The sequence below is a fragment of the Acanthopagrus latus genome, chromosome 6 (assembly GCF_904848185.1).
Source record: "Acanthopagrus latus isolate v.2019 chromosome 6, fAcaLat1.1, whole genome shotgun sequence".
Taxonomy (NCBI): Eukaryota; Metazoa; Chordata; class Actinopteri; order Spariformes; family Sparidae; genus Acanthopagrus; species Acanthopagrus latus.
Window position 1 is genome coordinate 16315800 of NC_051044.1, and position 15730 is coordinate 16331529.

A 15730-nucleotide genomic window follows, 5' to 3' on the forward strand; every position below is an offset into this window, starting at 1 on the left:
GCTCTAAGAGGAGCAAAACGGAAATACAGCTCTCTATGGTGAGTAGGATTACAAAAAAAACCCAACCCTTTTTAAGTTTTTCACAGTGTTCAGATAGATTGGCAACTTTTGTAGCTTTATTGCAGTCTCTATTCAGTGCCTTCTAATGTCTTTTAAAAGTGACAAGATGGTATTTGTATGATCTGAGAGTGTTTTTTGTCTCTTTTGGTCAGGGAGCTGAGAGAAAGACAACACCCCTGGTAGTAGAGAGAGTGTACAACCACATTGTCAATGTAAATCAGTCCAGAGTACAAAGTGTTTGGTGGAATGAACTTTGGATTCAAGGATGTTGAATTCTACCGGGAAGTGATGCAAACAGGCTCATTTACTGTGGTTGTCTGTCATAATTGTAAATTAATAATTTACTTATAAAACACATGAAGCAGATATGTGCAGTATAAACTGTTATCTTGTCAATTATCATGGTTTTCTATGTTTATATTAATCTTTTAATTAATGTATGTATATGTAAATTCTCCAAACGTGAATAAGCAAAAGTGTGTGTGTGTGTGTGTGTGTGTGTGTGTGTGTGTGTGTGTGTGTGTGTGTGTGTGTGTGTGTGTGTGTGTGTGCGTGTGTGTGCGTGTGTGCTCTCACGGGTGCGTGTGTGTGTGTGAGCATGCGTATGTGAACTGCTTTGGAAAATCAGGGGAAAGGAACAAACCACTGGAAATGCTCAAAGTCAAATGCAGAGGGCTTTATTACATGAAAGTATGGTACATAGAAAATTTCAAGTAACAAAGAAAGTGTTTGTTCTTGGGTCCATAAGTCAGATGTAACTCTACCTTCATCGTCACAATCAGCCACATTCTCCGTTCTCCAGCACTTGAGGGGCCCTCAGCCCCTCCAGCGTATGTTAAAAAAAGGAAGGTGATGCCACTGAACACATAATGATTATCATCACACTGCTGGTATGGTCCAGTTGTACAGCACAAATGAACACTGAGGTGTCTAAGTTGATGGTAACTTTAAAGTTGATCATGGAAAAAAGAAATGTGCTGAAGAGATGAAATTAAACAGTTTAAATTGTCTGAGGATGTGATTCGTTGTTTTGAGTGACTGCTCTTTATGACCTACGTACATTTGTTTGATTTTTTTTTTCTCCACTACCGTCTACAAACAACAACTCAATTAGCTTCTTTCTGACAATGTTGTCATGAGAAACACTTAGTTTAAAACTACGCCCCACCCAGTTTACTGAGAGCTACATCAGAACAATATAAAAACATTTCCTTAGATTGAAGTTAATCAAAAAGCTTTTTTTTTTTAAAAAAACACACCAGAGCATCACATAGTACTCATGTTGAACATGTAATAATGTATGGTTTGGTATCGTGAGCATCCACCACTGACAAAGTTTGTTATTTTGCAGACAGTACTTTGAGTTTAGATATGAGGATATGTATCTGTCCTTGTGTGTGATGTGATGGACGCATGAAAGAGAGGTAAACTACTTGAGAGCGTACAGCACAAAATCACATTACTTCGGTACACACTTAGGGGGCATTCACAGTGAAGGACTTTAAAGAGCTGGGTGTCGTGTGAATCAAAAACATATCTGTTTATTGTCATCTGCAGGGGTGTGATACGGGTGGGTGGGGCGAGGAGAAAGTTACTTGGCATTGGTAGAGCTGCTGAGCATTTTGCGGACAGCTTGGGCGATGGCATCACGGTCGATGCCGTAGATCTTGAGCAGCTCTTGAGGTTTGCCACTGCGAGGGACATGGGACACAGCCAGGCGGTGCAGATTGAAGCCAGACTCGTTGACCATAGCTGAGGACACTGCCTCGCCGAGGCCGCCTGTGGAACGACAATTCATAACATGAATAACATCTCTTATTGTAAGTAAACGAATCAACATCACACTTGAAAATCTCCTGTAGAAGTAGAAGGTCCGGCTTTCAAAATCCATCCCAAGCAAAGTATTCAAGTATGATCAAAATGTTCTCCAAACATTTGAAATAAAATGAGTCATTGTTTTTTTTTTTTTAATATGATTCATTTCGAATGCTGTTACTGTTGCATCACTGTTTCTCTAGCCTTTTACTGCTGTTGGGCTCATTTTAACGAGTTTTCTGTACTGTTGGATAATTTAATCCACAACAGTGAATAATATTCTATAAAATCATCATATGTTTGTAACATCTCTGTACTGTGATAACCATGTATTTCTGTATACAGTGCCACTTTTCAGCCTTGTGATGATGTGTTTTCAACCCAATCCTAGAAGGTTTTGATAATATTCATTTATCTTAAGTAAGGGCAACAGTTAATTCTCCAGTTCATAAGAAAAAAATGGCTAACTATAACATTCAGGCAAATGCGATGGAGTAAAAAGTACAATATTTGCCTTGGAGCTTGACAGCAACAATTTGTTGGCTGTGTACAGGGTTGGGGGGGGGGTTACTTTAAGAATGTATTCTGATACAACTGATTACCTGTTAAAAAAGGTAGTCATTAACATAATCCAAGAATCACAAAACTGATTTAATGTAATTGTGCAGACTAGTGTTTCATTTTGATTTTTTTAAGATTTGAAATCCTGTTGGTAAATCCCCATTTTATTTGAGATATCTTAAATCTATTTAACGGTACATATTCTTTCTATAATTTTACCGGATATAGTTACCTTTTTTGGATAAAAATATGCATAATTACATTATCCTGTTCCATGTATTCTGTTACTCCCCAAGCTTGGCTGCTTAACGACATAATTTAATCACATGCATTATACATGTACACAAAATAGAGAGGAAAAGACATCATCATCTAAACATTTCCCCTTGAACTCTATATCTTCTTAATCCAGATGTAAATGCACGAGATATCCTAACATCAGACTGATTACAGTTGCTAAACATCCTTTGTCTAGTCGAGTCCGTGCCATCATCCATCCCCTCTCTCTTAACAGGCACAGGGCATGGCTGTCTGTGCTATTTAGGTCACAGAGAGCCCCATGGGCACATGCTCAGTTAAAGAAATCCGACAGCACTCTGCCTCTCTGCCTCTCACACTTACCAAATGCACCACAATACTAATACCTTGCATGCAATGAGGGGACACAGCAGTCAGCCTCCCTTCACGGCCAATAAGCAAATGCCACCACATCACCTCTCTGTAGCTGAACCAATGGACGCGTGCCACCACAGCACACTCAACGATGTGGACCAATGGCAGAGCCCGGCCGTGTTACGCTGAGAAGCGTGTTGCTGCTAGGTGGGTAGTGGTCATACAATATGCAGGAACTGAACAGTTTTATAGAGCCTACCTTCATAGTAGTGGTCTTCCACAGTGATGATTCGTCCCCTAGTGGCGCGTGAGTGGTCAATGATGGTTTTGGCATCCAGTGGTTTGATTGTGAAGGGGTCAATGACCCTGACGGAGATCCGCTCTGGAAATTCAGGCAATTTAATTGAATAATACAACACACACAAAAAAATCGCTGCAACTGTGACACGCAGTGTCACTAAGATAAGGATGGCTTTATGAATCCTGTGTCTTATAACTAGTGATTTAATCAATAAAACGTATGAAGTATCACAGTGAAAATCACAATTTGCTCTGCTGTAAGTGAGGGTATTTCTCCATGAAAAGCAATTATTGTCAAAGTTTGCAAAGCAGTGAAAAAGATGAAGCAGTATGTGGGAAGTCTAAAAAGATTAAAGGTCCCATATTATGGTTATTCACAGGTTCTCCTCCTGAAAGTCCAATCAGCCCTGATTGGTCCGCTCTGAGAGGCCTGAGCAAGTATTGCCCTCTGTGTTTCTGCATCAGATCTGCTTGTTTTTGGAACCATGTCCAAGCTGGAGGTGTGGCTGACTTATAACTGTGACATCACAACCTTAAAGAAGTCTTGATGGCTTGTTAAAAGGTTTCTGAATGCAGGTAGTGTGCATTTCTTCATGGACCAAGCACCTATATCTGTCTTATGATTTAAAAAAAAAAACGTGGATGCCTATGTCATAGGTAACTGGACTTATTTCAGTTTCTTGAAGACGTTTAACTTCTCACTCTTCTCTCTTCTTCAGTTCTTACTAACTGCAGGGTGCGTGCAGGCCTGGTTGCAAAGCTTGCACCTCCCCACCTGTTAGTTAGAACTGAAGATACATCAACACATGCTGAGCTTGTTTACTGCAATATGGGCCCTTTAATAAGAATCACATCTGAGGATGGGTGATACAAGACATTTCATCTCAGGAGATTTAACATGCAATTTATTTATCAGATATAATATTCTGTTGTTCTTTTGCTCAGAAGTGGCATTTAATGTCCCGTACCTTTCTTTAAATGTTCAGCTGCAGCCAGGGCCTCGTGCAAAGTCACTCCAGCTGCCACCAAAGTCACCTGGTCCTCTTTGCTCTGGTACACCACCTGGCAAATGGAAAGGTATTTTCTTCTGCATCATTCCAATCACTGTCAACAGTGTTTTCTGTTTATCTTATTTCCCTTTCAGTCCTAACAGATACGCAAGCAGACAGACGCCTCACCTTTGCCTGTCCAACATGAAAGTCCTCGTTGCTGTTATAGATGATGGCGCTGTCTTGGCGGCTGGTTCGGATGTAGCAAACGCCCTTTACAAAGGGACACATGGCAATTAGCAGACAGCGAATAGGGTGTTTTTGGTAATATGTAAATGTTCCACAGATATTGCACTTACCTTTGTGGTTGCAGCCAGTTCCACGGCCTTCTCTGTAGACACACCGTCACTGGGATAGAAAATGGTCGCTGTGGGAAGAGCTCTGAACATAGCCACGTCCTCTAGACCCATCAGAGAGGGGCCTTCCTCTCCTGTAATGTATGTACATTTATAGTTGATTTATTGCAACCAACATTCAGAAAATCCTCAAAATATATTGACAGGTCAGGTGAGCTGATACATGCAGATCCAGAGAGCCAGACTTTGCATGCAGTGTACCTGCACTAACAGAGGGACACCTGGTTCCCTGCTGACAGCTTCCAGGGCAGACAGGAAGGGAGAAAAGGGGAGGATTGAGCACTAGCTGCAAGGCCGAAGAGGGTAAACGGTAGGGAAAACAGGATTAGAGGGAAAGAGAAAGGATTGAAACAACTGCACACACAAAACCACACATAATTCTTATACATATTCATACCAATAAGGAATACAGTGGATGTGGTCTGAGAAAGTGTTGTGAAATGTCTGGCTTCAGTGAGGAGGGAGTAAAGGTGGATTTTGTGAAGGTGTGGGCGGGTAAGGTGTGTGAAAGGGGTTGTGGCGGGCTCATTAGCAGCAGTCGACTAACCGGTGGACAAGCCGCAGTGGGAGCCACACAGATTGATGTTGCTTTCAGAGATGGCTGCCATGCGTAGCTGGTCGTAGGCGCGGGTGAAAAAGGAAGCAAGAGTGCTGGCAAACACAACGTTCCTCTCACGGGCAGCGCATCCCATGGCAACACTGACCTGTGAAAGGAATGTATCTTAATTTAACACAGGAGCACAAGAGATATAACATATAAACACAGGTCACACGTGCTGGATCCCAAAAAGATCACCCAGAGGGTGAAATTCCGGTGGCACCAAAACATATTTCATAAAATATACAGACTCTTTGAACCAAATTCCACAGTAAGTAGAGAGTCAGTGAGGAGCAATTTCTTCGAAGCTTTGCAGCTTATTTTCCCATATGGGTGGAATCAGTGGCATACCTCCTCTTACAAATAATTTCCTTTGTCCTGTCTCCACAGTTCTCCCCCAATCCAACAACGCCTTCCCTTTGCCTCGTGAAAAGCAGCAACGAAACATCCATGAAAGTGCAGTTGTGATGTTAGATAAATTCTTAAAGACGTAATCAAAGAAGACTAATGACTTCTTTAAAGGCTGCACTTCACCCAGTTTCATCCAAAGTGTCCAGTAGAATTTCATTTATCTGTGTTTACAGCAAATGAGGGTTTGATTTTATTGTGTTTATTCAGAAAGCAATAGTTGATTAAATCTAATTTCTATAAGACACAAAAATGTCGTCATTCAACTTTTGACTTCCTTTACGCATTCAGCCAGATGGTCCCACCCACTGCGCTGATTAATATTTTACTTCTGAATACACTTGTCATCATCACTCATCATCACACACATGCCTGACCTACATTGGAGTTGGCTGCTGCTGGAACAGCGCAAGCAGGGAATTAATGTCTGATCGCCTCGCTGCCATTTACTAATCTAAGATCGGATAAAATAATATCGGGCAGCATCCTTCTTGGATGGATGCTGCCCGCATACTGGTGTCAGCAGCAGCCACACTGGACATAAGTGGGCCAATGGGTCATGTCTTTGCCCGTCCTTACATTATGTATAGATAGTCATGAATAATTAAGTGACACAGGCTCAGATGCACAGCTGTGAGATGAAGATGCACTCATGTCAAGTCGGAGCTGCGAAAGAGCAATTTACTCAGCAAAATCTCATTAAAGAGAGAGAGGGAGGTTTTGTTTGTGTTTTTCCAAAAAGTATTAGAGTATTAGATCAAAATCTCATAAAGCAAATGTAGATGTCTTTGTTAACAAAGATAATAATCTACAGAGTCATGAGGGGTCATACCATGTTCTGCTGAGCGATGTAGCACTCCACGAAGCGGTTGGGATGCTCATTCTTGAAGATCTCTGAGTAGGTGAGGTTGTTGGTGTCTCCATCAAGGGCCACAACACGTTCATTGTAGCGGCCTAACTTGGCCAACGCCATGCCATATGCCTTCCGTGTGGCAATCTTTAAAGAAAGATAAAACGTGAATCATCTTTAAACATAACTGAGTTATTTCCCTCTGCTCGTGTGCAGGTGACAAACCTTTTCTCCAGCCTTGTAGCTGGGCGCGCTTGGCATCCTGATGTTCCGCAGGCTGACCGGCGGTGCGTCCTCGATGGGAGCAGAAGGGTACAGGTGCTTGCTGCTGTTCATGATGCGGCTCTGCAGGTCCTTCATCACCATGTCGGCCATGTCTTTGGGCAGAGGTTTGGCATGCCACCCCAACTTATCCTCTGCGGCTGAAACCACATACACATGGCATCACATTGGTGGAGAGTGTGACATTTGTGCTGGTGGAGGTTATCTTTATTGTTACACAAGGACCACTCAGATGACTCAGGGCAGAAATGTTTATGGCAGAGGCAATGTTGTAAAGTGTTATTCATGTTAAGTGAAAAACAATCACTCTCTCCCAGAAGTTATAGCAACAGGCAGCCAACAGGCAGCCAAATAAAATATAATAGATATAGATGAGGAGCAGGACAGACGCAGACACACTGTTACCTGGAATGCCTTTGCCCTTGATGGTCTTAGCAATGATGGCGGTGGGTTGATGGCGTGGCTGGCTCAGAGCTTTGCAAAGCTCCTCCACACTGTGTCCATCCACAATGATGGCATGCCAACTGTACACACACACACACACGCACACATCAAAGGCAGACGTTAAAACACACTCAGTATGATAGATAGGAAGATGGCACGGACACACACAAGACAGAATTCACTAAAGGTAATAGTTGTGGATAGACAGAGCTCTGAGATTTCTGCACTGTTACCCGAAAGCTTCGCAGCGTTTTTGATATTTCTCCACATGATGCTGCAGGGGTGCAGGGTCACTCTGGCCCAGACGGTTGACGTCCATGATGGCCACCAGGTTGTCCAGCTGGTAGTAGGAGGCGAATGACATGGCCTCCCAGACAGCACCCTCTGACATCTCACCATCCCCCACCAGGCAGTACACACGATAGCTGAGGTGGAAAACAGGGTGAGACGTGGGCGAGGGCGGGGTGTTCAAGAAGCAGGCAAATCTCACGTAAATTTCCTCTGACACATTTCCAGTCAGATTGATTCTCTTTTCCATTATCTGACAGTTGGCTCGGTAACCAGCTGTGACATGATAAAAGCTTCCCAAGGCCCCCGAAGGCGTGGCTGCTGAGATTCACACCTGCCTCCGAAACAAGTCTCCCATAAGAATCCCACAGAGCCAATTGAAATAGGACAAATTACCATCTGACTATTCCAAACATATAGACAATAAACACTATTGTACAGGTCAAATATTACCTATTTCATCTTTATTGGTGTTTCATTTAATGCCCCCCCCCCCTTTACAAAGGAAATAAAATCAGTTTATGATAATAGGTTAGAGCAATCAACTAAAACACAAATGCATGGTTGAGAGCACAATGCATAAGCTTGATTCTGAGATTAGATCTGCTTGGATGGTAAAAATAAGTGAGATATGACTGCTGGGCCTGTGATTATTAGAGCAGAAGAATTGTGAGAGCAGAGCATGTAGCCGCAGCACACACCCACAGAATCCAGAAAACCCTTATCGCTGAAGTACGATTCCAACCTTAAAATTCAAAATGCAGACCTAAAATTACAATGTTTGTTCTATCAACACACTGTAATGTTATGAATGTTAGTATTTTATGTCAAATTAATCTGAGTCAGGGCAAATCATTTAGAATGCGTACATGTATACTAAAATAGTCAGTCTACAGAGACAGTGTTCTGCCTCTGTGTGTATCCACATGTATGGCAGATTACCTGGACTTGTCAAAGTATTTCCCAGTGTAAGCCATTCCACAGGCCACACCAAGACCCTGGCCCAAGGAGCCGGTGGCTATATCCACAAACTGCTGCTTCTGAAATGCACGTAACACACACAAAGTGTTACCACAACATTCAGTGCACCGGTTGTGCTGCATTAGATGATGGCCAGTGTGTGAGTACATGTGGTAGCTTACAGGGGTTGGGTGACCCTCCAGGGTGGAGTCAACGTGGCACAAGCTGAGCAGCTCGCTCTCCTTAAGGAAGCCTGCTTCAACCCACATGGAATACAGGGCCGGAGCAGCATGACCCTGAAGGAAGAGAGAGAACATCAACAGATCAGTGTTATAAACTAGTATTTCAAGGAAACCAAATTCTGAGCTGCGTTTAGACACAACCAAAAGTATAGAAATAACCGGTAGGTTAGACCAGCAGGACTGAGTGATCGTCACCTTGGACAGGATGAAGCGGTCATTGTTGAAGTTGCGTGGGTCATCGTAGCGGTACTTCATGGTGTGGAAGAACAGCACCGACATGATTTCTGCCACACTGCAGCATGATGTGGGATGACTGCACAACAGAGGAGAAGCTGCGGTTACCCTCATGTCAGCCACACACGTGCACACACACTGCTTCAATTTAAACAGATTTATAATTAACAGCAGGTTACTAAAATACCATTTTGTCTATTATTACAGGTGTAAGTTGATGCTACTGTCTCAAAATGCTATTCTGTTCTTGCAGAGGTGTAGCTGTAGATGCAGCCCAGGTAATCAAGTTGTGAAATCATCCAGGGATGTGAATTATGATAACTGAAAATAGTGCACATACACTCTTATGAGAAGAATAAAAAACAAGAATGTTGATTTTTTTTTAACATATATATTTATAGTTAGATGTCACATCGCCTTAACAGAAAACCCAAGATGGCTCAAAGTTAGACAAGTTTCTATGTTAGAAAAATGCAGTGTCTGTGGTGCTAATAGAGCACGCTGCATGCAAAGGCCCTGAACAGAACCAGTTTTAAATACAATCATACTATTAAAATTAGACAGTTGTAACTGGTGTAATCGTGTTGCTCTGCTTGATTGGCTAGCCAACTCGCCGTGACTTAAACCCCATAAGAATCTATGACAGACACCAGACCAACAATACAGATGAGCTGAAGGCAGCTATCAAAGCAACTGGGGCTTCCCTGATACATCGCAAGTACAACAGGCTGATCGCCTCCATGCTACGACCACACTGATGCAGTAATTCCTGCAAAAGGAGTCCCAACCAAGTACTGAGTGCATGAATGAACCTATTTTTCAGAAAGTCGACATTTCTGTATTATAAATCCTATTGTTGATGGTGGTATGTAACATTTATGTAATGATATTTTAAGATACTAGAGATAATAGCTTTTCATAAGCTGGAAGGCGTAACCATCAAATCAACACAAAACAAGACTTGAAATATTTCACTTTATGTGTAATAAGTCTTGAATATATGAAAGTTTTACTTTTTGAATTCAATGATATTCTAATTGTTTTAGATGCACCTGTAATCTTCTTGATTCTTTTAATTTAGATAGACAATTCTGGGCTCCGTTAGCTATTCAAACTGAACATTCTGGGGAAAGTCACCATTCTTCCACCGATTTCTGTCTAAAGAGACATTTCTTTAATATTATTTATAGTATGATATTGCACACTGAATGATGCAGGAACAATCTATATTTAAGGTATAATGCAGACATGATACAAGGGATCTTCATCACTTGCAAGTCTTACAGAACCATGTCTGCAACATGCAATCCCTCACTAAGCATTGCACATGGAAGGCGGTCTATTGTGCCTGATACTGCACAGTGGCACACTGTGTGTTCAAAGTCAGAAATCAAATACAATATTCATCCTGCAAAGATACAAACGTAAACATCATATTTTGAAATAGCCTAAATGCATCAAAGAACTATACATTTTTTGTCATTCTCCAGAAAATGAAAATCTGATCACTTGAAAAAAAAAAAAAAATTCAATTTCAATGTTAGCTGTGATTAAAATGTTTTAACTGCACTCAAATCAAAAGGATAAAAACAGATGCATTTAATTTTTCTGCAAAATAGTGTGTATTTTATATTCCATAAATGTTATATAATGCAGAATAAAGCCTGTTGCGTAATCTCGATATTTTCATTTCATCTTTTTTTTTTTTTAATCAAGGAGAAATCCAGAGCCCAACTTATCAAATAACTGTGGATGTTGAAATGATTCAGTCAGTGGACTAGACGAGGAGAACAAAGGCAGGACATGATGTTCCTTTGGCCCTTCACATGTCTGAGTGTGTGTGTGTGTGTGTGTGTGTGTGTGTGTGTGTGTGTGCGTGTGTGTGTGTGTCTGACTGTGGTCATCTATGCATGCTGCAAAGCAATTTTAAATTTGCAATATGTTTTGCACCATTTTGTATTTTTGCATTGTGCCTTGCATTAACAGCTGTAAAGGTGATGTGTGAGAGCCAGTGGAGGCGACTCACCCGCTGCCCGCTGCAGTTGTTGCCTTGATGGAGTTGATTCGGAGGCGGTTGGCGATGTTCCTCAGTGCCTGCACTGTCTGCTGGTCAGGTTTGTGGTAATCCTCCATGAAGGCAAAATGTCAAGTTCCTCAGCACCAGAAAAAAAGTGGACCGGGTAAGAACTGTTTGTTGAGTTTTGTGTGTTTTGAATGTGTGTGTGTGAGAGAGAGAGTGAGGCTTGCCAGAGAGCAGCACCTGTATGTGTGTGTGTGAGTGATGGAGGCAGAGAGAAAGAGAGAGAGAATGGAGGAGAAGTTGCATTTATCCTATGAGGCGTGCGGACACATAGATGCACAAGGACACGCACACACACAAACACACACACACACACACACACACACACACACACACACACACACACACACACACACACACACACCCCACACACACACACACAGAGGAGGGGGAAGAGGAGGAGGAATCCAGTGACGTGAGCTGGGTGTTGCTGTTAAAATCCAACAGCAGTCATTTCATTGGCTACTGCGTGACTGGGATGGTGGAGGTGTGTCACAGATACAAATGTGCAATAGAATGTGTGTGTGTGTGTGTGTGTGTGTGTGTGTGTGTGTGTGTGTGTGTGTGTGTGTGTGTGTGTGTGTGTGTGTGTGTGTGTGTGTGTCTGTAAGGCGGGGCTGGATGATTCGGGGGAGGAGGGGAGACATTTGATGCATCTCACCCTGATTCACTTTGGCTTTTCTGTCTAAACAGATACTTCAGAGCTTGATGGTTGATTGTTCTTTGTTATTTACTCACACTCACAAAGGCCCCGCTCTTATTGCTAAAACTCATTTTTGAAAAGGCCCGCAATTTTTTTTTGCTGGAAATTTATTAGGAAATAAAGATGATGAATGAATGATGAACAGAGAGTTAAAAATTAATAGAACAAAAAAGAGAAATATGAACAAAGATAGAGGGGAAAGAAAATTTGAAAACAAGAAAAAAGAAAACAATAAAAAAAACACAGCAAACTAATAACACAAAAGTGTGCAAGATAATACGAAGTGTCAAAGTGAGTAAATGTTAAAATCAGTGCCAAATTGAATAACGATAAAAAAAATTACAAGATAAGATAAAGATACATTCAGGAAAACAAATAAACAATAATAGATTCTAAAAAAATCAAAAAATCAAAAAAAAAATCTTAAAAAACAAGAATCGGTGGTAGATAGGCAGTGCTATTGAGAATTAATATATACATATGATTTGTATCAAATCAGCAGCCATCAAAACGAGAATGAGACAGTATGAGACAGAGAGGGGGAGGGGTGGTAGTGTCCTTTAAAATCTACATCTCAAACTGTTGATACGGACAAAATCTTACCACCTGCTTCTCATCTCATCTGTTTTCTTCTGTCTCACATCATCATGATGACACTGTGGTCTTTAGCCTAGAAAGTCTCTGCAGCAGCCGACCTCAAGGGCCAACGAACAGACGTGCCTGGACCTCACCACCGAGAGCGCCTTCCTCTAAATTACCTGGAGGGTAAAACAGCTATTTCCTCTCCTTGAAACTGAAAATGACCTATTTACATGAGTTTAACCTTACAGATAAGCACAACCTCATACAGAGTACATGTTTACCCTTCTCTAGTATTTATCATAATATTTGAATTATGTTGTGAGAAATCAAATGTGAAGGAGCCTAAATATCAAATTCTCACTCACAGTGTAGTTGAGAAAACCAGTTCCTCATAAAAATGTCAAATACGTGTTGCTTGCATATTGGTGTCTGATTTGCAGCGCCAAACATACATGCGCACACAATTTTTGGCGGGGTTATCATCATGGAGAGAGTCAGCCTGCCATCTAGAGGATTATCCTCGCTGGCACGTTTGACCTGTTTCCACTTGTCCCCCCCTGCATCCAACATGTGATGTTGCAGAGAATCAATCAAATATGAAGCGGATGAAAACTGTCTTTGACCTTTAAGTAATGTTTCATTTTTTTTATTCCCTGAAGACACAAAGTACAAATTGTCCATTTTATGTAGAAACAGGATTACACTTGTTTCATTCCACAACTGCTGATGTGGTACAGTCCAGAATCTTCCACTGGACGTAGGGGGAGTATCAAAATCATTGTACAATGTCATCCTTCTCAGGGAGCAGTGAGCAGATTTAAGTGAACACATCACACTCTGCCTGTGTCTTTTAGGCCTTTTCCCCCATTTTATTTTATCAGAGCTGTAACAGATTGATGGAACATTAGTGTCTTGACTAGAAAGGTCACAGTCAATCAGTGAGGTATTACATGGAAATATCAGAAACACATTACACTGCATGTGCGGTAGGGACATGTTTCTTTACTCCATTTTGGACATCCTTTCATTCCAGGCCAGTTGTATTCCTTACATTAAACACCAGAGGACACTGTCTCCCAATAAATGTTGTGTGACAATCTCTATAAATGATGGTTTATCACAGGATAGTTCCGTCCACCTTATTCTCCAACAACTGAAGTAAAATCATTACAACTTTGACATGTATATTTACTGGAGATTCATTTTTTTTCTTCTTTTAATTCAGTCATTATTTATGAAATCAACACATTTGCATGTGTGAGGTCAAACGTATTTCAGACCATCACTTCATGGAATGAGACCAACTGGATAGATGTGAAGTTTTTGGCAACAGTGTGATCGGACAACAACAAATTTAAGTGTCAGCTGAACTCATGTGATCCTGACACGTGCTCTCTGACTGTCATTGCTGCGAATCATCGTCCTCTCCCGTCCCTCATTCATTCTCCTCTGCACCTCTCCAGCCATGTGATCCTCTCGCTGGATCCCTGCCCTTTGCTGTAGCTGGGAGGTCACGTCCCAGCACCTCGGCGCTCACAGCCATGGTGATGCCATCTCTTGAGAACCCCCACTGCTCTCCTGGTTCCACCGACATTGTCCTTCTCCCAGTTTCCAGCAACTCCTCTGGGCTCCTGGGTCCTGTCAGAAAAGCTTTTCTTCACAGAGCCCCACAGGTGCCAGCCAATGGCAGCCTGGGAAGCAGATGCCACGTGATGGTGCGCAGCCAATGTCACACACCCACAACTGCACACTTCCTGGAGGGAAAGTACATTCAGAGAGCATGAATGTTTCTATTTTTAATCTCTCTGGCAGAAAAAGAGGAGCAAAGCAACCACTTTTGAAACAATGCCTTAATATAACACAGATCCTGCATGCAGCTCTTCCAACACAATGCAGAACGAAGGTAAACATAAACCTTCTCAGCATCGCCAGGCTTTAACGGTTAACAGCATTTTAATCCATGCATGCAGGCCTCCTCACGTATTCCTATGCACAGATGAAAGTCAGGAATATTCACACAGTCATATGCATCGAATCTTACACACACACCCATGAATCTTTGCTTTAATGCCAGTCGCTCCTTCAGGCTGGAGCCTCTTCCACTCTGCTCTTATCACTCCATTTCCTTAAATCGCTCTGCAGTCACCATGATGACATACTGCTTGCCCTTCTATCTGAGAGCTGTCTGTCACCCGGAGGCCCCACCCTCTGATGGTGCACGAGATAAGAGCATAAGACTTATGATTCAGTTATCAGTGGGAATTCAGTCATAAAGATGTTCACAGGTGGACTGGTTGATGATCCTGGGATGGGCGGTTGGGGCTGGGATGAAGGGAAGTCAACTGACTGAGATGTCAAGACATGGCCAAGGCATGGAGTTGAAAATCAGTGAGCTAATCGAAGCAAAGTGGACTCGGGAAGCATTTAAAGATGAGGGATGTACAGATTCAGATGGAGTGCCTTGGATAAGCAGAGAGAGTGGATGAAGAGACAACAAGGAGAGAGAGGAAGATTCAGAGAGAAGAGGAGAGTGTGCGAGCAGGGGTTAAGGCCGAGCGTGTGTTGTGGGCTCAGCAGTGAAGTTGACGATGCACTGGGAGAACAGCTGCGCTGCAGGGCTTTCAGGCTCCATCACTACTGCTCTCCTTCAAGCAGCTCCACCAACACACTCCCTCTCGCACAGATACACACAAATACACACACAGCCCTCATAAACATGCAAAAGCACTGATTGCTGCATCCGTGCTCTGCATCAGTGCCTTCAACCCAGGTTTTATATGCCTGGTCAGGCAGGGAAATCAGACATCAAGTCCCACGTGCTAATATTCAAAACCCGTTTCCCATACCCTCATTACCACTATATGATTAAAAAGATTTCAGATATACACAGTGCAGATAAAGACATGCGACTGAGATTAAATGGAAGCAGCACTGGGAAGAAAATAGCAGTTTTGCGGCTTATAAGCACTCGCATAGATTTATTGCAATCTGATTTAGAGCTGCAGAAAGAGAAGAAGAGCGACTGTTGGACAGTGGGCCTGAGGGATAAAGGACGTAGAGTAAAAAGCTAAGTGCATTCACAGAGAGAAAGGAAAGACATAACAGCTGTTCACTGTAAATTGCATGTGTAAACTGAACACATTTTATTGAGTCAACACACCCTAATCCCTTCAGAGGTTAACAAAACACAGCATATAAACAAGACCTTCATTGCAGCAGAGTTAAGAGCCAAAGACCTGCTCTGTGGAGTCGAGATGACTTGTCTGATTTCTTAATGCATGATTTACAGGCACCTCAATAGAGACA

General features: G+C 42.2%; 1 protein-coding gene across 1 annotated transcript; it reads right to left on the reverse strand.

The window, feature by feature from the left end:
• Positions 1 to 1222: 1222 nt before the first annotated feature.
• LOC119021173 (transketolase-like) lies at positions 1223 to 11324 on the reverse strand. The gene is made up of 14 exons (XM_037101242.1): positions 11086 to 11324; positions 9021 to 9138; positions 8766 to 8879; positions 8566 to 8663; positions 7569 to 7760; positions 7297 to 7415; positions 6835 to 7031; positions 6592 to 6756; positions 5301 to 5457; positions 4697 to 4827; positions 4527 to 4610; positions 4317 to 4410; positions 3308 to 3430; positions 1223 to 1839 (listed from the first exon to the last, which is right to left on the reverse strand). The coding sequence occupies exons 1-14, from the start codon at positions 11190 to 11192 to the stop codon at positions 1652 to 1654; spliced, it is 1887 nt and encodes a 628-aa protein (XP_036957137.1). The 5' UTR covers positions 11193 to 11324; the 3' UTR covers positions 1223 to 1651.
• Between the last annotated feature and the right edge of the window lie 4406 nt (positions 11325 to 15730).